The sequence below is a fragment of the Anser cygnoides genome, chromosome 6, assembly GCF_040182565.1.
Source record: "Anser cygnoides isolate HZ-2024a breed goose chromosome 6, Taihu_goose_T2T_genome, whole genome shotgun sequence".
Classification (NCBI taxonomy): domain Eukaryota; kingdom Metazoa; phylum Chordata; class Aves; order Anseriformes; family Anatidae; genus Anser; species Anser cygnoides.
Window position 1 is genome coordinate 13,937,097 of NC_089878.1, and position 21,755 is coordinate 13,958,851.

The window sequence follows — 21,755 nt, forward strand, 5'->3', positions numbered from 1 at the left end:
AAGGGGATGGGGGGAAGAGGAAGAATGCTACATACGAGGTACAGCACTTTGAAACTCTCGTGGGTTACTTGAGATAAGCCTTCGCCGTAGCTCATTCACACCCACTCCTGCAGGACCTGAATAGTTGAAAAAACAATTAATATTACTGACAGAGGCAACTTTGGCATGCACAACTCCCATTTTCCAACACTTTGCCCATACAAGTGAATTGGTAAATAAGATAAACTCATGGTTTTAGTAAACAATGACCTACCACCAGAATAGAAATCAGATAGCTACTTCCGTTGCTGGATTCCTTCACAAGTAATCACTCCACAGTTTAATCCTGTGGACTTAAAGTTCCTGAAAAATGTACCAGAAGTGACTGAACCATCTTGATGGATCATGGCACAAATCAGTTCCCAGCAATAGTTACTACTCCCATGAGGCAACTCAGCAGTACCATTTTAAAGTAAAATATTACCAAAACTTCTAGACTTAGAAAGGACAAGCAATTTGCCTTTACTAAATCTGCTTCGTTAGAACACAGAACAATGCAGAAACACAGATTCCTTTCAGTCACTATGATTAAAGACTACTTAAGAGACTGTAGTCTGTTTAATACAATATTTACTATAGCAAACACTATTAAAGGCTTTGTTTTCTAAGCTTTCCCTTCCACCCATGACTGAGATTTTTCCAGTCAAGACTTTTCTAGTATTCTTCTTTGTACTGCCATATTCAAGTATTTTAAATTCTGGTTGTGGAAATGCCTCCACATTTTCCTAGTGAATTACACGTTTTCTCATCACTTTTTTTTTTGTATCAGTCCCAACTGAATATAAAACTAAACCACTTCTCTAATAAAATGCATTTTTAACAAGAATTCATGACTGTATGACTACTTTTAAAGACTTCTTTTTAAAAAAAGAAAAAAACATTCCCTGTTTCAAGGAAACATGATGCATATATTAGACTTTAAAATCAACAGTGAGGTCAAGTTACAATCATTCTTGAAATGTCGCTTTCAGAGCTACCTACACACTAGCCACTACCTGTTGCAATCAGCAGCAGGAAATCTCAATGGATTCAGACCAAGACTGTTTCCTCCCCTCCATTACAGGCTGTGAAATTTGCATCAGAAAGTAATTACAGCTTACCCACTAGTACAATTAGTCTGTTCCGGTCTGCTGGATGCCGCTGGTACCTAACCACCTCCTCATATGGAGCTGCAAGAGTGCTGTAACAGCTGCTGGGGCACCGAGCATAGCATGACTGCTGGTTGTTCCAGGACTTCCTGCGACACAGGCGCATACTTCTGCGGAATCCAGCTGTAAGGAACAAAGGCATCAGCACCAAAAACCACAACTGAAATGCAAGCAGCTAGTTCTGTAGCCTAGACTGTCTTCTTCTAAGCTAAACATATGATGCATTTTTGAGGTGTTTTTTAAACATTCATTTGACTGCTGTACTTAGTATATCAACTTGATCAAACCTCTGAGCATTAGAAGACACCTAGAAATGAGGTCGTCTCATTGAAAGCTACCTGAAAATTAGCCCAGAATTGAAGACCCCAAAAAGATGCCCAAAACAAGCCCAATGAGAAGTTTATAGCCATATAAAGCATCACTAGGAACAGACCAATTGTGCATTTTTTTTGGTGGTGGTTGTTTTTGTTTGTTTGTTTGTTTTTGTTTTTGTTTTTTTGAAGGTGTAGCTGTTACACTCTGCTAAAACAAATCTGGAATATTTGCTCCAGCCTACGGAATGAATCTCAGTATTTTACAGTGATCAATATGGTTTAGTAACAAGGACAAGTTTGTTGCTTCACCTCACCATCCAATTCTGTAAACCTCACTTTTAGGTCTACTTCTCTAATGAAAGCACTCAATTATTCTTGATGTATGACAGATAACAGAACGTTATGCTCTAATATAGAGAATCTTGAAATAAGCGAAGTCTAGCAGCCAGTCAAATAAAATGGTGATGGCCAGGTCTCTGTAGAAATCTAACGTGGAGAGGCTCAAATGGAGAGAACAAGTATTAGTATAAGGGAAATGACTTCCTGAGGTCTGGAAAACAGAGCAAGTAGAATTCAATTCAGTAAGTCTTTAGGTGAAGTGAAGAAACTTGAAGAAATTTGATTGAAACTTCATGCAAACATTTAATCTAAATCAAGCCCCAAACACCTTACTTATCTTTAGTCACTGCATACCAATAAAGACTCGTTGACCAAATTCACCAAATTCTTCCTCTTCTAGAACAAGAAAAAAAATCTCATGAAGGTAAAAGGAGAGTGAAAGTTTAAGAGCTAAATGGCTAGCAATTATTTCTGATCCCACATGAGAAGTCTTGCAGTAAACATAAGCCAGTGCTATGATCTATCTAATTTTAAAATAATATGAATTCCATAATATGAAATATTCAAATGTGACCAATATTTCTATAAGAGAAAATGTTAGCTTAGAAAGTCATGTTGTTTTTAAATTAGATCTGGAACTTGATGTTTTATTTGTTCAATTTGTAAGATACCTAGATACCAGACAATGTTTCTAAATACTTCAAGTACAGCAAGAACTCTGCATAATTTAAACTTTGCAGATTAAACCTAGCTTAGAAGAATTCTTTAGTTATAACGTTAAAATAACCAACAATTCAATAGCTTAAAACAAGAAATAAAAAATAAATACACAAGTCAATTTCTCTGCCCAATAGCATATTTGGAAAATGCAATACGCATCTGCTCAGATCATTCAGGTAGAACAAAGACTATTTTTTAAACATCTTTATCTGTACACCTCAATGTCACAGAAAAATCTATTTCCTCCAATTTCTTTTGCCCCCATTCTCATGATGTTTCTTGAAATAATGTAACCACTCTGGTAAGTCTTCTAAATCTCGACATGCATTTTAAAGTGAAATTTCTTCTACGAAGCTCAAAAATATCAATTTCCCAGTAAATAGATGCTCTACCACAATACTCTAAAAGCAATTTTATCAATGTGATTTGAAGGCAACTAAAAAAAATGGTGATGGTATTTACATTTCTCTTCAAAAAGGACTCCTAATTTTCCCTAATTGTGCATATAGTTATCCAAGCTGTGTATTGCCTTTATTTAGCCCTTGCTAAATCAAGAATGAGATACAGAAGACATAAGCATAGGCCTTTTTTTTTTTAATCTTCATTTATTTTGAGCTACTATTCACATCTTTTTATGGACTTCTGCTTTATCTACCCTCTGTTCTATGGTATAGAGTGCAGCACGGAGTCCTACAGTGAACAGGCAAATCAGCTATCAGATATCGTAACTGGAGTGTAGTTCCTGGTAATGCAATAAACTCTGATAAATTCTAAAAGCCTACTGCTTACAGGAAATAGGGAGGAAAGAAAAGTTAAGTGTTACCTTCTTTAAGCTCCTCTGAGCATTCAAAGACAGACATAGAACAATTAGTAAAGACTGTTTTCTCAAAATTAAGATAAAGTAACCAACCAGCACGACCCAAAACTTTTAGGAAATTTGGGAAAAGGCTATTGCAGGCTTTAAATCCAAAAAGCACCCAACGAAGCATGAAGCATGAATATTCAGTTCCCAGAAGACGACATTCAGCTACAGCACCTACTTCAGTAATTGTACTTGCAAAATATCTCACAAAGGTGTCCAGCTACTTGTTAAAGTAAAATGAAGGATAGAAAATATTTGTGATTTTATTCCTCTGTCTAAACACAGCAGAGAGCTGACTCAGCAGTGAGTACTGAATAGGATTTGCAAGTGTAATCCCCAAATGCAATTACCACTAATGTCCTAGTCTGAAAACAAAACAAAAAAATGTCTTGTAGATCTGCTGGTTCTGTGTTAAAAGCTTTGGGTACTGCTTGAGAGGTGGAAGAAAATCAACCATCTGTGATAGGAGAAGATCCTACTGGCAAGTCAAATGGAGATTAGCAGCAGGAAAGGTACAGTGGAAACATTTGGTCCACAAGATCACCAAATATCTCAAGCAAGAAGTTTAGCAGTAGTAGATTTATTTTAGTGGAAAACTTATTTATTTCAGAAGATTTAAGTTTCGCAGAACTCTGAATATGCAGTAAATATATAGCTTCTCCCTACAAGGACCAGCTTGGTTAAAAAACATCACTGATGGACTGTATGACTTATGCATAAAGCATTCATTTTATAAAACCATTGTTTCTTGCATGCCAAACATGCATGCAATCAACAATTCAGAACAGCTTTCTCCTCTACTACATCAACAGCTCCTACAGGCACTGTGGAGTCAGGCTTCTGTCACGCTCAGTAAATCCCATTATCCCTTCTGACATCAATGCAGCCCCTGCTGTCGCAGCTTGCTCAGGTATAACTGATTAAGATTTGATACACATATCTGTTACTGATGCATTAGAAAACACTCACAATTGCATTGCCTCTGTGGGATAACAGAATAAAAACTTTACTGCTAAGGTAATCTGAGAGGAAGAAAAGACTAAAGCCAACAGGATTTTACAGAATGGCCTTTCAAGCCAGAATGGCTTTTAAAACTACAACAGTATTCTTGGTTTTGTCCTCTGCTTGTTTGTTTTTTGTTGTTGTTGTTTTTGTTTTTAATCCACTTGCTTTTCTGTGGACACACTTCTCACAGCAAAACAATAGCAAGGAATTCTGTTAGGCCAGAGGAACTTACCAGACTCAAAAGTTTCTTCATCTTTTTAGAAATCCAGATAGCAAAGATATTAAAAATAAATTAAAAAAATAAATATTTTCCTCCTATAGAACTTCATAATCAGAAATTAATTTTTCAGGCTCCTATCAGTCTGTCTCAAACACAGTTTTCCCCACTTCCTTCTACACAGAGGTTGCTAAAGTGCAGCTTGCCATTCCTGAATTAACAGTCTGGTCTCTCTCCACAGTCTGCCTTCTGGAAATCTGTTCAGAAACTGAAAACATTTGTTCTCCAATAGCATAACATGCAGTAAGCAGATGGGTGTAGGAATCAGAAGACTCTTCATACAGAGTCCGTTTTGTATGTGTGTGTGACAAATCCACAGTAGCTACTTCCATGTGAGGCAGACAATTTCATACCCCCTGCACAACACCAAAGGGGACTCAGGCTCATATCTGAGCCTACAGTTAAGGATGTGACAGTGATTGCATCCTTACCCTCCAGTTAAGGATGTGAGAGGACTGAGGCCACCATGTTCAAGGCACTCCCACCATGTATGCAAAATCTAACACTGGAAGGCACGAGGCAGCTGATGGCAGTGGATCTCAATGGATTTAGGTACCCACATGCCCTTATAAACTTGGGGGCGATGTCTCAGATTTTCAAAGTTGCATTTAACATGATAAAAGTCATATGCTGGCAGTTTTTCAAGCCTCCTAATCCAATCCAAGTATAGACCGTACCAATTGCTTCAGAAAACTACAAGAAGTTCTGCAGCAGGTACTTACAGGATCATATCCCAACTTTCTGAAATACTTCAGGAAGAGGAGGAAGGAGCTATGCCACTTTAGGAAGCAAGTACTATTTACATAAATAACTATTCTTGCTCAGTTCCTAAAACTGTATTCACCTCAGATCAGATTCTGGACAATCAATTGTGTGGGTACGCAAAGATTACAATAATCTCTAGCACGAAATCTAGAATAGACAAAAGTTATGTTAACATTACACAGTTCAAACCTGAATCAAACAAGTTGGATCTTAGATATGTTTTTTGGGTGGTCCCTCATTTCAGCGCAATACCTCACTGTAAGCAGTCATTCACTGTACACCAGAAGTGCAGAAAGCCCATTTTAATACACTATCATGTTTCCAAAGTAAAAAAAGAATAAAAAATAAAAATTCTACAACTAAGTTCACTTAGAGAATGATTCTCTTTACCTGGGAAACAAAACCACACTTTGATTAGCTACTACTTTGAAGCAAACAGAATCATCTCAAGTGAATTCAGTTACCTGTTTCCACACACTTCTCATCAATCTGCATGTCATCCTCTGCAGATCAACACAAGAAGAAAAAAGTTATATGAATCAGAAAAAAATGTGGAGGAAATAAAATCCTTACAGATCTTACAAGACTGAACTCAGACATCAGAAAGAAAAGATATGAAGCTCAGATCAGTTTTAGACATCTTCATGGACTTCAAGCACTGCAACTCCAACATCACCATCTTTAGTGAGCAAAAGACTGCTCTTAAACTAGTGCTTTGAAGCGTTTATGACCAAGAGGTGAACATGTCTAATTTTAATTGTTTTTGAAGTAGTAAGAGGTTTAACATGGCTGTTGCTCTATTCATCCTATAGAAATCTATTATTATAAATATTACCATGACAGAACAATTTCCACTCACTCTATTCTCTCTCATAGCCTGTGTGTACACCTTTCTAGTATGTTTTGCTCAAGAAAATGGTTTTATTTGGTTGATCTTTAGTTATTTTCAAATGGAAAAAAAGAAAATATCAATTCAGCTCCCTCTCCATGCCCAGACTACATCAATTCATGTCCCTGAAATCTAACGTCAGGGTTTGGGCAATTTCATGGGCTCACAATACTGTACTGTTTGGGTGTTCTTTTCTTGTATGCCCCTGCAGACAGGCCCAGCAGCAGCTATTTTCCAGTTTCAGGGCATCTGTCAACCATATTCCTCCAGTCCCAATAAACTACTGCCTCCATACTAAGCATTTGCCCAAAGGTATCCTTTAAAGGAATACTCTCTTGGAATTGCTCAGGTGAGCTGCTGAAGATGGGAGAGAGAGTGGGGAAAGCAGTTCTTCTTTCCTTAAAGCACCCCATCCAAAATCTCAGTTATCTACCAGATAATGCACAGCTTAATTTTCTGCTATTAGAAAATGTAGGCTTCTACTATTTCAAGCAAACAAAAGACTTGCACACAAAACAGGAACTAAGCTAATACATGCAAAAGAAACTCAAACCACCTTATTTCTGGCAACTTTTTAAAAAGCTAAGAAAAAAAGCAATGTTGCTTCTAGGTACAGACATGCAGTGTAGCCCAGGCACCATCTCCTACCTTCTTCCACAGTGCTTACTGCCCAGTGTATCATATCCATTGAAGCAGTTAAAATGCAATAAAATTATTGTGAAAGAGAGCTCTAACAAAGTAATCAGTGCGATAAGAATCCTACACAATGAAAAACACTTAATCTGAGAGTTATCACAACAGGAAAAATGATAATTTTATGCAAGTATAAAGAAATAGTGGAAAAAGTGGTGAGAAAAAACAGGATGAACATTCTTTGTTGGGGAGTAAGTACCAATTTACAGAAAGTTAAATGATAATTGGCAGAGGATAATGTTTCTGGATCGTCACCACAAGTAAACCCACAGGCAGTATAGCTTATCTTACACTGAGGAAAAAGAAGTTACATCTTTCTCTCAATACTGTTATGTCGAAGAAATTTTCTAAACATACTGCAAAGCATTTTCCAGTGCAGAACTGTTATATGTGTCTCTGGAAAGTCACTAGGCTAGCACCTTTGTCACTTCAGACTTCCTCACACCCAATTCTATGGACACAGAGAGCTCCTAGCTCTTATACATTTCAAAAGGAACTTAATTCTTCGCTTCTCTCAGACACGTCCCAAGTACACTGGAGATGACCACCAGCACCAGTCTGCCATGTAATCTATCATTTAGTAGGTATTTTCAAGGGAATACTCTAAACGCCCTTCTGAAGCGGCTCCAGAAACAATGTCTTTTAATTAAACCAAATTTGCATGAGCTTATATTTCAGTATTCTGGGAAGTAGAAACAAGACTTCTTCCTACTCTACCATTCCAATAACTTTTTACTCACACATTGATGATTTGAGACAGAGGTGGGGCTGGAAAGGTTGAGACCACCAGAATTCTCGCTGCTTCCTGCGAAGAAATAAATTTAGAACAGTAAAAAAAAGAAATAATCTGTCCACAAGGGCATTATGCTCCAATCAGATTCACTGACTATGTATAATATCAATCAGTACGGAGCTGGTAGAAGACACCAAGAACGGAAATATTAACAATGTTTTAGCCCATTGCAGAGTGCTCAAAAATAGCAGACATGCTACCATAACCACCTAAAGGCAATTTCCAAATCAGCAGTCCTGAAGTATTTTCGATTAACATGTAAGGACAGGCACATTAGCCATACTGTTCTACAGACTTGTAGAAATTAGAAGAGCACCTTCTGCTTCCAGCCTCAATCACAGTTCGGTGTGATTTCAACTTCCATTATAAAAACTTCAGCCACATTTATATGTAGCATAAATCAAAGCTTATCATATGGACCTGCTTGAGCAAGGGGGTTGGACAATATGACCTCCAGAGGTCCCTCCCAACCTTAACTATTCTGTGATTCTGTGATTAGAAGGCCTTGTATTTTCCTGAGGGTAACATAGATGGGACATGGTAAGAGGAGCAAACAAGTGTTCTACAGCAGTTTAACTTCTGTTTACAGTGGATGCTTTCAGAAACAAACAGTAGGATATTTATGCAGAAAACAGGCAAGGAATCCTTGTTTCTCCTCAAGCATTCCCTCACCCCTCCCCAACCTCCTTTTCATCTGGTCACATGAGTTTTGACCAATGCTGAAGAAATTACTCATGCCTCAATTCTTTCATTTATTTTTTAATTTTAAAGATAAAACTGTGCTCCTATACCATACATTTTAATATCCCACACTACTCCCCACAGCTTTTTTTTTTTCTTTTAAATCATTAATGATGGTCCTAAACAGTCAGGGCCCTTAATTTCAGTTCAACTTTCAGATGCTATGCTCCACTAGACGGCTTTACAACTAGCAAAAAGACTATGCAACTGCTGTGGACTTCTTAGACTTGGATTTCAGATGAAACAGGTATTTTCAAAAGCATGTTCTCATACAGGTACTCTTAAGGAAGGAGCAAGAAGACCAGTAAAAAGAAGGATGCTTGCTATACCACTGAATCCTACTGCTATGACTGGTAAAAGTTGAATAGTAGCAAACAGTAGCAAAAGCTGAATAACTGGATTATTTTTGGACTGGAAAGCAGACAAATTAAGGCTTCTTTACCTTTTAAGAAGATTATTTGAGGGTATAAGTCCAGCACAGGCACTGAGATCTGAAACTTTCCTGGCCTGCCACCAGAGAGCATCATTCTGGTCCACAATCTGAAGTATTTCACCCTTCTTAAAAGGCAAACCTGCATCAGCACACGGTATGGCAGGATCTTGCAATGGACAGTAATCTGCCATTGCTCGCACATATAGCTGGCAAACAAACAAAAAAACACAACATGGTACAACATGAGCTTTATAATCAAAGCCAGGTGTGGCTGCTACTTAAGTCAATTAATGATGAAGTCATGTTCAAAAAAAAAGATCGAGCACTGATTCCTATCTATTCACTGGGGAAAAGGGGGGCAAAGAAAGAAGCATTGTAAATCACAAAAATTCACCTTTATTCTCTAGATGACTCCAAAACTGTCTTTACCTTTAACACAACTGTATTTCAGCTTACTATACTAACTGCTTCAGCAACAGCATATTGACATCAGATGAGAGGCAGCCACTAAGGCAAGTAACACTTTAAGGACTGCAGTAAACTTGTAAGGAATACCATGTCTTTATATACCAAGGCATCACACCCCTACGCGGATACTATTGTTGCAACTGCTTACATTAACAACCTGGAAAAAAGTGCATCTTACTGTTGTTTGGTTGCTGACAGGACGATCAGAAACTGGAATCAACTTGAACATAATTGTCCCCTGAGACAAGGCCTAAACAATAAAAGAAAGGAATAAAATATAATATGACTGGTATTCAACATAACCAATTTTCGTCAGCACAAACCTAACACTGCATGGCTTTGAGGTTACTATATATAATGGCTATATTACAGCTGGAATTAGACAGACTGAGTTAATATGACACCACTTTTTTTTATTTTATTTTATTTTAAGTAGAATCAAGAAGGAAACTTCAAAATCCTTCTGAAAAATTTTAATTCTGTGAAATCAGTGTGTGGTGTGTTTTTTTTCCAGATGTGTAGTTTCTTTAAGCCTGAATTTGCACAAGACATTCTAATTTCATGAGCAGCTGTGAACTTCATCCACAGCAAAGAAACAATCTGAATTTTCTGTTATAAGTTTCAGACTGGGCAAGGGAGGTGGAGGGTGCAGACAGGTAGGGAAGAAGAACAGTATATGGTTACTCCTCAAGTAGAAAATAATTCAATAGATTCAATACCAGAATATTAATAACTTGCTCAGGCTCAAGTCCTTCAACAGGAACTCCATTTACTTCCACTAGTTTGTCTCCAGCATACAACAACCCTACGGGGAAAAAAACGATGAAAGCAGCAGCAGAAACATTTTAATATAGCTTTATTTCCTAAAATCATTTCTGAACATCTTCCACCTAAACCCATTACACTAATAAATCATGAGACTTGGAAACAGACCTTTAGAAATTCCCTATCACTTGGGTGCAGAGGGAGGCCTTGGGACCCCTTTAAATCTTTCATAAAGTCTCCACAAGATTGTTTACTTTTACTGAACAATTAATGTCAATTATAATAACTCAAATATTAATCCAACTAGAAACACACTCAACTATTGCCTACCGTTTCTGTGTAGAGAAGAAAACAGAAGCCAGACAACACCAACAGAAGCATTATAATGATTGCAATTCAATTTTATTTCCGATGTTTTACATTTTAGTTCCATTTCCGAAGGAACATGGAACACATGCAATTCTAGGATGACTAAGTAGTAATGTTTCCAAGGAAACTCCATTAAGTTTGCTTAGCAACTAATGCTACCAAAATGTTTAGTTGACTAGTGTAAAGAAGTATTACTATGTATTCCTTAGAGCCCTTTATCTTATGGAAGGATATATCTGTAGTCTGTGATTTTATTTCTCCATTAGGGAATGAGCTGCCAGTATTCATATTACAACACAGTTCTGGTTATTAACAATCAATCTCATGACAGATTTATGTATTCTTTCTGCCAACATCTGGATAATGAAAAGCTGTATTTGTACCTCAACTCTCAAGATATATCATGTTCATATGAAAATGAAAGCAGAATCAAACCCACTACAACATATCACTGCTTACACAGTGCTGTCCAGTGTACATATCTCCTTGCTCATCACACAAGATGAATTGTAGAAGCAAAGCTATTTATTTCAAAATATCTTATTTCAAGTTTAAATTTGTATTATGTTGCTTCAAATTATACATACCACTTCTGTCTGCTAGCCCACCATGGATCACACGGGCAACTGTTATGTCACCCGTTATCTCATGGCGCTTAATGGTGGCACCCTGGCAAACAAAGAAAAAAACACTGAAGAATCTTTAAGTTTCCTTTCAAATCATAAGCCTGATCTCCTTTGCAATGACAAAAAGGCATTGAAAGTTGCATCTTTTAAACACAACACACAGATCTAGCAATAACGTATCAATAGTAGTACTATTGCACTGTACACTAAGTCCTTCAACATCCTAAAGTCCCATCATGCTAAAATAACCACGATGACCAACTGTGAGAAATCTTTACCTCAAATATTATACCTATCTTTTCCTAAAGCAGATTAGTCAAACTATACAATGTTCTCAGCCTATAAGCACAAATGAACCTTTCTGAGTTTTTCTTCCTTTCCTTCCTTCCTATTTTGGCCAAGATAATAGCTCTCGGTCCTATTTGCATTTTGAATTTCCCAAGATAAAAACATCTGCCAAATGTTCAGACCCTGACTGGACAAGGCTCTGAACAACAAGCTCTAGTTGTGCCTGCATTGATCAGGAATAGTTAGATGGTCTCCTAATGCACTTTCCAACCTCAACAATTCTTGTGATTCTCTGATTCTCTAAGAACTAGACAAGTATGCACACAATCTCTGTAATGTTCCTAGGAAAAAAAAAACAATATGCATGTGATGCACTATGCAATACTCAAGATTAAGTATTTTGACAGACATCAGAAAACTCCCTACCAGAGGCTGGTTGTTTTTCACTAAGCAGACAATCCTCATGGCTTCCTCATTTTCAGGTATGTTGTCTGGCAGTGGTGGAAGTGTTGGTTCAAAATCTTTCTGGGCCACAGTATCATGAGCAGATAGCATGGCCTGTTACAAACAAAACAAACAAACAAACCCATCGGCAAAGATCAGACAATAAAACAGATTTTTAACTGTGACAGGTCAGGAAACAGAAATCAGAGACTAAGTTCTCAAGTAGACATAAGTCCTTTTCACACCTTGACGACAACTTCTTTCCACTCGGAAATTTAAACTGTGAAAGAAAGTTTTAAGAACAGTTCCTCTCTTTACTTCCTCTAGAAAACTTACCAAAGATGAAACATTTCTATTTGGAGCTCTAGGGTAAGAACACAAGTTACACACCACATAAACTTTGGTTTTGTAGGTCTGTATCAACTGCTCAGAATTTAACTTTGTAAGAAACATCTCTCTCAAATGTAGTCCCTAATAAAATGCAGCACACTGCAGATGCAGGTACTTCAGATACAGTCCTCATCTCAATTCTCAACTAGGTTAGCTCACGACTAAGGAAACTAAGCCTCTTCTGGGTCCTTTGCCAGTTTCCATGAGCAGCTGTCCATCTGTTCTCACTCCCATTCCGGATACCTCTATGAGACAACTCTCTTTTCTTAAGCAGCACTTGCCCTTAAGTGTGGGGCTCGCAGTAGTCGTCTTAGCTCTTTGATCTCTCCAGACTGAGGGGCTTCACGTAGCAACTCCACCACCTGATAACATAAGAGAATAAGCACAGAGACTGGTTATGGAGGACAAAGTATTTTAAGATCTGCGTATTATATGACTAAAGAGCAGATATATAATGCTCTAGAATTAGACCATATTACCATAGTTGCACATTACTCAGGCAGACATAGTTTAGTTCAGGCACAGTGCCACGTGCTCTAAATTAGCTTTTATATGCCTCAACTGATATCATCAGTGTCAGTTTCTCCACTTGGTCATTAACTCTCATTAATTCAGAAATTTAGTAGTTAATTATTAATTAGAAAAAATACAAAGATATACTTGTCAGGGCTCATGCAGTCTAGCAATGACAGCTGTATTTATTTCTTATCCCTCTCAACACAGGGACAGTTACCAACTGTTGAACATGTGAAGAGAGAATCTTTCCAGTTTATATAGTGTACTCACACCTGAGACAAAATAAATATTAAACATGTTTATTTGCAGCTAAGTAAAACAATACACTGTGTACGTAGTCTTACCTCACGATTCAATGCACGCGCCTGCAGGGTGACAGGCATGGGCCTTTTTCCAAGGTAGTTTTGGAGGCATTCATAAATCTGTTGCATGCCATGATAGACAAGACAATGCAATGATGACATGATCTGTTCTCTTGACTATATAGATACATACACAACACGCAAAGGACACTATTGCATTTCCAGGAGTTTCTCAACACAACTAGAGCTACAGATTTCTATCTTTATTGGATCTTATTATCTTCTGATCTCAATCTTTAATGTCTAAGGGATCTGGAATTGATTCTATAATTAATGGTCTTTCCATATTATCATCCAGCTAGCCAGATATGCTGCAGTTTTTAATTTTCCAATGAGAAAATCTGATTACACAGGACAGTGGCATGACAGCATCGATTCTTTGAGTTGTGGCTTTCTTTCTTTCCCAAGTCGTGGGGCCTGATTAACAAAGTAAAATTTAACTTAAAATAAATTGCATCATTTAGAATAGCCATACAAGCATTATTATCCATTGGATTTTTTTCTTCTTTAAAATGTAAAGATTTTTTAAAGCCTTGTTAGAACAAAAAAAAAATGTATAGAATTTGTCTTATAAAGAGATATGGCTGTTTCAGACAGAAGCACCCCCCAAAATTCTGCTCTGTAACAATGTGCAATGTTCAACTGAACACGAGATCAGTGTGGCCAAAACCAGATGGTGTAATTTCACAAACATCCACGCCAAGAAATGGGAAACAACGCCAGAGATTTAAGAGCACAAAAAGACAGCTGAACAGTGCTGTGCTCAGCCTGTGTTTCCACACCCACAGCCTTAGAGCAGACATGTCAAGTAAGGACTTTAGTGTCTAGGACATTACAAAAGAGAAAACATTTTTTTTATCCTTAAAGCAAAAGGGGTTTTGTTCACCTTGACTGCTGCTGTCAGTCCCAAGATTAGGACTAGTAGCAGTTAGTGTAATTAAATTTTTATTGTTCAGACATGGCAAAATAAAATAGCTATTCCCTAGACACCGCTCTCCAAGAAACCTTCACCCTCATAGCTGAATATTATTTTACCTTTAAAAGTGCTTGCAGCCAGTGAGATCTGAGCAGGTCGTATAACATGCCAACACCATTGACATCTCTTTTACAGAGCAAACTCAGTTCTTGTAGCACTAGGGTCAGAACATGAGACAAACCTGAGTCCAAGAAACAGAAAAGCGCAACACATTTCAGTACAAATAGATCAACCAAAGCCAATCAGTGACCCAGACCTCTGAAAAGCAACTTGCCTCAGTTTATACTTTCAAGAAATATATACTGATTTTCTGTCTGCTCTACTTGTTCCTTGCAATCAACTCTGTTGTATAAGAGATTTTTTCTCTTATGTTATTCATTAGGGTTTGGTCAATACCAACAATTTTAAAGTGACCTGTGAGAAAAAATGCATGGGGAATCCCATACGTATCAGAAGACTGAGTTCAAACTCAGACCTCCTACTGAGAAGAGGCAGGCATAAAAAATTGCCTTGTTCATTTTATAGGCTTTTCGTTTAGATGACCCACTGTTCAAGCCAGGGACCACGTCTTTCTTCATGTTTGAGAAGTACAGACATTCTGGAGGACATCACTAATAAAATGCATCATCCCATTAAATATATACTGCTGTCAGACACTCAGAACACTTCCCAGAAAATAGAAAGAGCTGTTCTTACTGTTCAAAAGTAGCATTTGATCTGTTAGGAACAGTATTCTAGTACAGTGGGGGGATGGGGGAAAAGACAGTGTTCTTCTAAAATCTCAAGGAACCGAAGGTAAGATGTGACAAATAGATGAGATTTTATGCAAAACCAGGTCTAGATACCGAACAAATTTTAGTGAGTGCATGGAGTTTACTTTAATCTCACCAATAAGACTGTAACTAGAAGCTTTACTTTTTTTTTTAAATATAAAAAAGCAACATTAAAAATAGCATTTTTTAACAAGCAATACTGTAATACAGGAAAGATGTTGAAATAGAAGCTACTAGCATCTTGATTTTAATCAAAATAAAAAATATTTCTTAAAACTACAGCTCATCCAGCAGACTCACAATGACCAAGCACTCTCTGATGCATATAGCATAATCAGCTGCCATTATCCAGTCACCACAGCAAACCTGAACACAGAAACCAGCTCTTCTCTACTTATTTCTCTCCTGAGAACAATTTTTACAGCCACTGACAGCTGTTTCCTTTATCAACTCTAGACTGTGTGATGCTACCAACACTTGTGTTGGATCTGTCTTCAAATTTAATTTCATTATGCAAGCATTTATACAGGTGCTTCCTTGCTAAGTTTCTGCAGATAGGACTTCTACCTCTATCGTTAGGCAGAACTGTTGAATATCCAAACTCTGAAGCCTGGGAAAGTACCTCATTATCAATTACCTGTTTCTGGAAAGCAGACATCTAAACACTTACATAAATAATGATTAAGATCCATGAACTCTGTGAACCCTGACTGTAAGCCCCATAGGAAAGTATCTCCCACAACACAGTTAACTTTAAAAAGATTCTCTTCTATAGGTAATTCCTACTGCCTAGTAGGATGTTAGCTTTAGTTAAAATACTTGAAGACCTTTTTCCTCATTACCGGTTACCTCTATTTGAGGACTTGCACCACCTAAACGTCTCCAAGAATGCTATCACTATACAAAGTGGTCAAATAGACTGGTGCATTCAATACAGAAACACAAATCTTTGAAATATAGAGAATCGTTTCCTTCATCAAAAAAACCTCTTGCAGTTATTAGTAACTCTTGATACAGCTGCAGAGACCCTTGACTTCATAAGCCAGAAACAAATGCCAGGTATTCTCTTCTAACACTATAAATGAACTGCCTACCACCATTACAGATTAAGAATCATTCCCATTACTAGGTAGTGAAATTTCTAGATATGTTCATCTCTCACATAACTCACATGAGAGTCACATGTACACAAAATAAAACTTTTAGCCAGTTTTCCTTCTCCTGGAAAAAGAGATGCAAGAGTTGTAAGTACCATTATCTTGACTGCAGACTGCCGGCACCTCCATCTTCTTCATTCCAGGAGATTCCATCCACTTGTTTAGAGCGCAGCATTCACACCAAGTAGGTTTCACAAAGATAGATGCTGAACTAGGGAAAAGAGTACGTTCATATCGGAAAACCATCAGGTATTTTAAATTGATAAGGAAGTAGAATAAAAAAGAGTGGGGAAAACCATTCTTATTTGAAGGGCACAACTGGTTGCAAGCACAAACTAAAGGCATGAGCCCCAAGTGTAAATTCAGTTACCCACTAGTAACCAAAACACAAGACAACTGCAAAATTACCGTTTTACTTCTTGGAATTGCCATTATTTTAGACTACTTAATGCAGCAAGCTAAACTGTTCTGTGTATCTTTTGTTCCCCAGCTTTAAGTGCACCACCATGGAAAGTTATCTTTTTCTCCCCTAGAATTTTAAAGCTTGTTTGACACAATACGAAATGCTTTAAACAGCTTTGAAAAGAATCATATTCAAAGCAAAATTAAATATAATTATTCTCATTGATACAATATTAAAATGTAAGGATTCTGTGAGTTTCTATTGAATTTTCATTGAGCAAAGGCATGGTTTTGTAAAGAAGGGAACCCTGTTTCAATCACTTAAAATTTAAGGTCTTTGGAAGTATTTGTTTTTACAAAGATTTCATATTTTCCTTTTTATTACCTCAAAGTGAATTGAAAAATAAACAAAAACCCAAAACCGAACATCCACACCTTACCTCAATTGTATCATCATCTGCCTTGAGCATTTATAGTTGCCTGCTACTTTCAGAGAGAGAAGTTATTTGCTAATCTAATACAACTCCTACATCATCTTTCATTATAAAAAGCAGCATAAACTACTTTATAATTTTTTCTTTAAATTTTAACATAAGATTCTTAATTTTGTTTTTAAGAAGTAATACAGAAACTCATGTTAAATTCAGCATGGCTTGTATATGAATTCATTCCCACATGTAAGAAGTGAGACTTGCAAAACTTCTTCCAGCTCCCTTCCCTCCAATAAACTTCTGTGACAACCTATCACTACACCATAATGGTTCCTTAGACCAAAAGTGGAAGAAGGTCTCCAATTTGTTTCTAATAGGAAACAAAGCAGTAAGAGACTGTGTTAAGAGTTCTCAGAATTCTCCAAAGTTACATTAAATATGGAAATTAACCAGGTAACATGTTTTCCGTCATTCACACAGTCCTGTCCTGACTGATTTCTCCAAACTTGTAAAATAATATGGTGCATTTCTACAAAGCATTAAGAATCCACATGAGAGATTTGTATTAATTCAGCATCTTCGTTACATCTTAGTGGATCCAACTTCAAATAACGTTTGAAATCATTCAAATCAAGTTTGAAGATATTGTCATGATTGCCATTACTGTAGGATTACTTGTGAAGGACTAAATATTTAAACTGATCACTTGAGCAGATTCAGAGTACAAATTAAACTGTAACATCAGTTAACTGAGCACCTCAGCCAACAGCGAACAACAGTGTGACACTATGCACGGTATAATGCCCTACCAAAACCTGTTAAATATATGATAGCTTATCTCTCAGATTACTAAAGCATAAAGACAGTCATTTCCTTCTAAATTGTTCTGTGGAAAGAAAATATCAAAAGGTACAAACAGGAAATGTATTATCTTGATCTGCTTATAAAAGCAGAAGGCATTACTATCACTTTTACTGCAGTTCTTAATACTTATTTTTAGGCCATGTTTACTCTCTCCTGTTAAATTACAAAACTGCTTTCAAAAGGCAGAGGAAATGAAGGGAGACACACACACACATCCCTGCCACGAAAGTCAGGAGATAACAATTCAAGCATTTTATTACTGAGTATTGGTTATTCATTACAAGCTTCCTCCATAGGATGCTCAGTTATACATTTTACTGAGATTCTAATACAAAAGATTTATTTTTACAATTATATCTTCTTTCAGAAGACCAACAAAATATAGTATGATCCTTCCCCAATATCCAATGCAACATTCCAGTTTCAGTGTTACACTGCATAATCATTTTTCCATTGAGAAAATTTTGTTTTTTCATATTTTGTGAATATAAAACTGAATCCTCCTACCACATACCCATTGGGAACTGTTTTAATCTATTTTTTCCCCCAATAGTCCGAGTTCTGTTCCTTTAAGGGTCTGCCTTCCCCTCTGTTAAGCTTTGTTAAATCCATCATTAGGCAGATCAGCTAAGCAGACCATATAAATCTAGCCATGAATACCTGTTTCTTAATTACAGAAGACATTAGGAGTAGGGAAGAATCTTTACTGTGGGATGGTTTAGACAAGAAAAGAGGAGTCCCCACATTGTAAAATACAGTCAAGGACATGGTATCCTGTTTTCTACTGAATATCAGCAATATGGAAACACAAATGACCCTCAGCTTGGTTGCTCTGTCCCATGTTTTTTGGGAGGCAAGAGTCTACAGCTACAGATCCAGTTGTAGAAGTATTTACAAAGCCAATCTGTGAGTTACATCCTGAAAGGAAGCTTCTTCTGACAGCTTATCCTGTAAACTACATTTCAGAAGCCTCATTTCCTATTATTACTACTCATTTCAAAGCATCTCTCGCTTTTATAACTGTTTTTTCAGATTTAAGTAACCAAAGATAGACATTTCTAACATTTGTTAGTTACCACGTACAATGGCTGCTAGCTTTTCTTTATCAAGTCCAACAGACACCAAACAGCATACTCCTAATTCAAAATCCTGATTAGTTTTGTGATAAAAGATGTTTGAAGACAAACAAAAAGAGCATGTCCACACATTTCAGACATGCTATAAAGAGAGCTAGTTCCGATCTATGTTTTATTTTGCATATTGAAAACCCAGATTTAAAAGTCACACATACATACACCCTTCTCACAAAAACAAAGAACACCACACCTCCCCCACCCCACCCACCCACCCACCCCCCCCCCCCAAAAAAAAAGGAAAAAGTAAAATCCCTGCTAGGATATAGTTGCACTTTCTGGGACAACTTGTCATCCCCCACCCCAAAAGCCAAATTTGTTTGGCTGATTCGCATCTAAAAGTGAGATTAACTTTACAGTGACTTCCCATTCCAAAAAAACCAGTTTCCCCTGGAATACAACTCCAGTTATTTCAAGTCTAGATCTGTTCTTTGCATTTTCGGGGGGGGGCGGGGGTGGGTGCTGCAAATATATAGGGAAACACATGAAAGACAAGAAATCTCTGAAAGCTTTTTGGTAGAACTTGTCAAAAGATAGTTTAACATCAAAACAGACAGGAAAAAAGGTCAACTAAATTTAAGACTCCTGATTAACACTGAAAACTGAATATTTTCCTTGGTGATAATTAGCTTGAAATTAGACCTGCTTTGTTCAACTAGTGTTGCTTACCAAATAAGCATGTCACTATATTGACAATCACTAATGCTTGTATTCTCTTGCAAAAAGAGAAGTTTTGCAGAAAGAACCCCTCCAGTCTTTGGAATACCTTAATCAAGTTCCCATTTAGCCTTATGAGCCAGACCATATTTATGATTTCTTCTTAGCTTGAGTAGATCTTGCACAGCACAATGAGTCAAAGTGGGAAAGAACTAAACCAAATAAAAGTTATCCTGTACCTGTCACAGAAAGAATACTCTACAACCTTCTACTTAGCAGTTATTTGATTTTTGATGAGATTAATTTCTGTTTGTTTAGGAGTTTTAGACACACTGTCTTCAAGGTTGACCTCAGATTTCCAAGGAAAACTGAGAAAGCTACTGAATGCTGACTGATTGCCTTTGGGGGAAAGCCTTGGATATAGGTATCAGAAAGCAGCTAGGGTTAACAAACTAAGCTAGCAATCCTTCCTTTTTTACACCACAGTGTTTATGCTTACATTGACAGAAATAAGCACTTAAACATCAAAATCTGTCATGTTTTTAACAATGCATCTCACCTCATTCATAAAGCAGAAGCTGTTTCATATTTTTACATAACAACAGGAAAGCAGCTTCCAACTGTGAAGTCTGGTTTAAGCAGCAGTCAGGAGCAACAGATAATGAATAAGTCATTACAAGAAGAGAAGATGAAAAATATCTGGCTTATGTGAACTTCCTTAGAAAAAGGCCTACCAAATTGCTAGCTTATAGGGAAAACTAGCTAAGACTACCACTTGTGCTTTCATTCCTTGAGATATCTACACAGACTATAAGGCCAAAGCTCATGGTCTTCTCATTCCAGGGATCCTAACAAATTAGATGTAATTTCTTGTTAAAAGGCTTATCTGACTGATCTCCCAGACAGCATTCACACATACTGCACGCAGTTACAGAAGCTCATCAAAAAAAGACATAGCTCTTTGCCTGTTATTAGGGACAGAACTGGATGTCCATACTGAGTGCACCGTAGTTTAAAGAGTCAAAAGGAATCATGTCACCCCATGCCTATAAACATCAATTATCCCAAATTCTGGCTACAGGGCCTACTCCCTTCATCAGAAATGAAATTCATTGAAACTAATATCACACAGTCTAGAAGGTCTTACTGATACAAGATTAGAGCTCCAAGGGACCCCACACCCTGCTTTTAATAGTTTTCAGAATTATCTTAAAATGGCTAGTTTGGGACTCTGTCAAGCGTCTAAAGCAGAAAACAACAGAGACCTGACTTTCATAACATCAACCCCCCTGCTCTTAAAAGATTCTTAAGTTATGATAATCAACAAGGCTATTGAGCACTTTTAATGAGGAAAAATACTCAAATCTTTAAATTTGTCAAAATTAACAGTGTGGCATACTGAAGACTGCAAGTTAGTTTGAGTGCAGGGAACATCCTTAGAAAAGCTTTTGTTGCAAAAAAGCCATTAGAAACCAGGAAACTGAGAAGGCAAATAATGAAGAATAAGGTAGTCAGCATCTTTCTAATGACATGCCCTATGCAGGCATGTCATCATCACTTCTTAATTCTGCCTTAAGTGAACTTAATTAGGCTACTCTCATCACTGATGTAGGTCAGTGTAAAAGTCATCGTAAAATAAAAATCTTGCTTTTGTACACTTTTGAGACTTAAGGCATTTTAATTAAAAAAAAAACAAGACATGAGTAGAACAAAACACTTATTTTAAGCAAAGACTGAGACACATTCTTTGAAACCATTTATCCCTATTTTGACCCAAAAACCGTTACTGCAAGTTTGAGGTGACCCAGGTTAAAAAGCAGACATGAGCATAAATCTTTTTCAAAAGTCACTCTATGAGATTTAGATAATCACACCCACATACATAAGGTTACATAAGGTTGCTGATGGCACAAAGAATGCCATTACTCTTTGTAATCAGATATATCCAATGATATGATTCCAGATATATCTGATGATATGATTCATCCTGCCTCCCTCCAAAACAAAAGCATATAACTCCACTGGTGAAGCCATTATCTTGTTTACATGGGGGTAATGCCACCAAAGTATTGCTTCCTAAAGCAAAAGCACATTCAGGGAAGAACACTTGGGTGCA

At 37.1% G+C, this 21,755-nt stretch overlaps 1 protein-coding gene across 9 annotated transcripts in view; it reads right to left on the reverse strand.

Moving 5' to 3' along the window:
• MPP4 (MAGUK p55 scaffold protein 4) overlaps positions 1-21,755 on the reverse strand; it is a 28,606-nt gene that overhangs the window by 4,982 nt on the left and 1,869 nt on the right. For 2 of the 9 annotated variants that reach the window (XM_048047095.2, XM_048047093.2), the window contains exons 1-15: positions 16,248-19,169; positions 14,282-14,403; positions 13,229-13,306; positions 12,650-12,730; positions 11,961-12,092; positions 11,208-11,289; positions 10,206-10,291; positions 9,665-9,736; positions 9,028-9,224; positions 7,792-7,856; positions 7,007-7,024; positions 5,934-5,972; positions 2,195-2,236; positions 1,140-1,310; positions 36-116 (exon numbers count right to left, since the gene is read on the reverse strand). In XM_048047095.2, the coding sequence (XP_047903052.1) occupies positions 36-116; positions 1,140-1,310; positions 2,195-2,236; positions 5,934-5,972; positions 7,007-7,024; positions 7,792-7,856; positions 9,028-9,224; positions 9,665-9,736; positions 10,206-10,291; positions 11,208-11,289; positions 11,961-12,092; positions 12,650-12,730; positions 13,229-13,306; positions 14,282-14,403; positions 16,248-16,497 (1,516 nt within the window). In that variant the 5' untranslated portion in view covers positions 16,498-19,169. Of the gene's footprint in view, positions 1-35; positions 117-1,139; positions 1,311-2,194; positions 2,237-5,933; positions 5,973-7,006; positions 7,025-7,791; positions 7,857-9,027; positions 9,225-9,664; positions 9,737-10,205; positions 10,292-11,207; positions 11,290-11,960; positions 12,093-12,649; positions 12,731-13,228; positions 13,307-14,281; positions 14,404-16,247; positions 19,170-21,755 lie in introns of those variants that run through there. The other 7 variants (XM_067000020.1, XM_067000019.1, XM_048047099.2 and 4 more) reach the window with 7 other exon arrangements.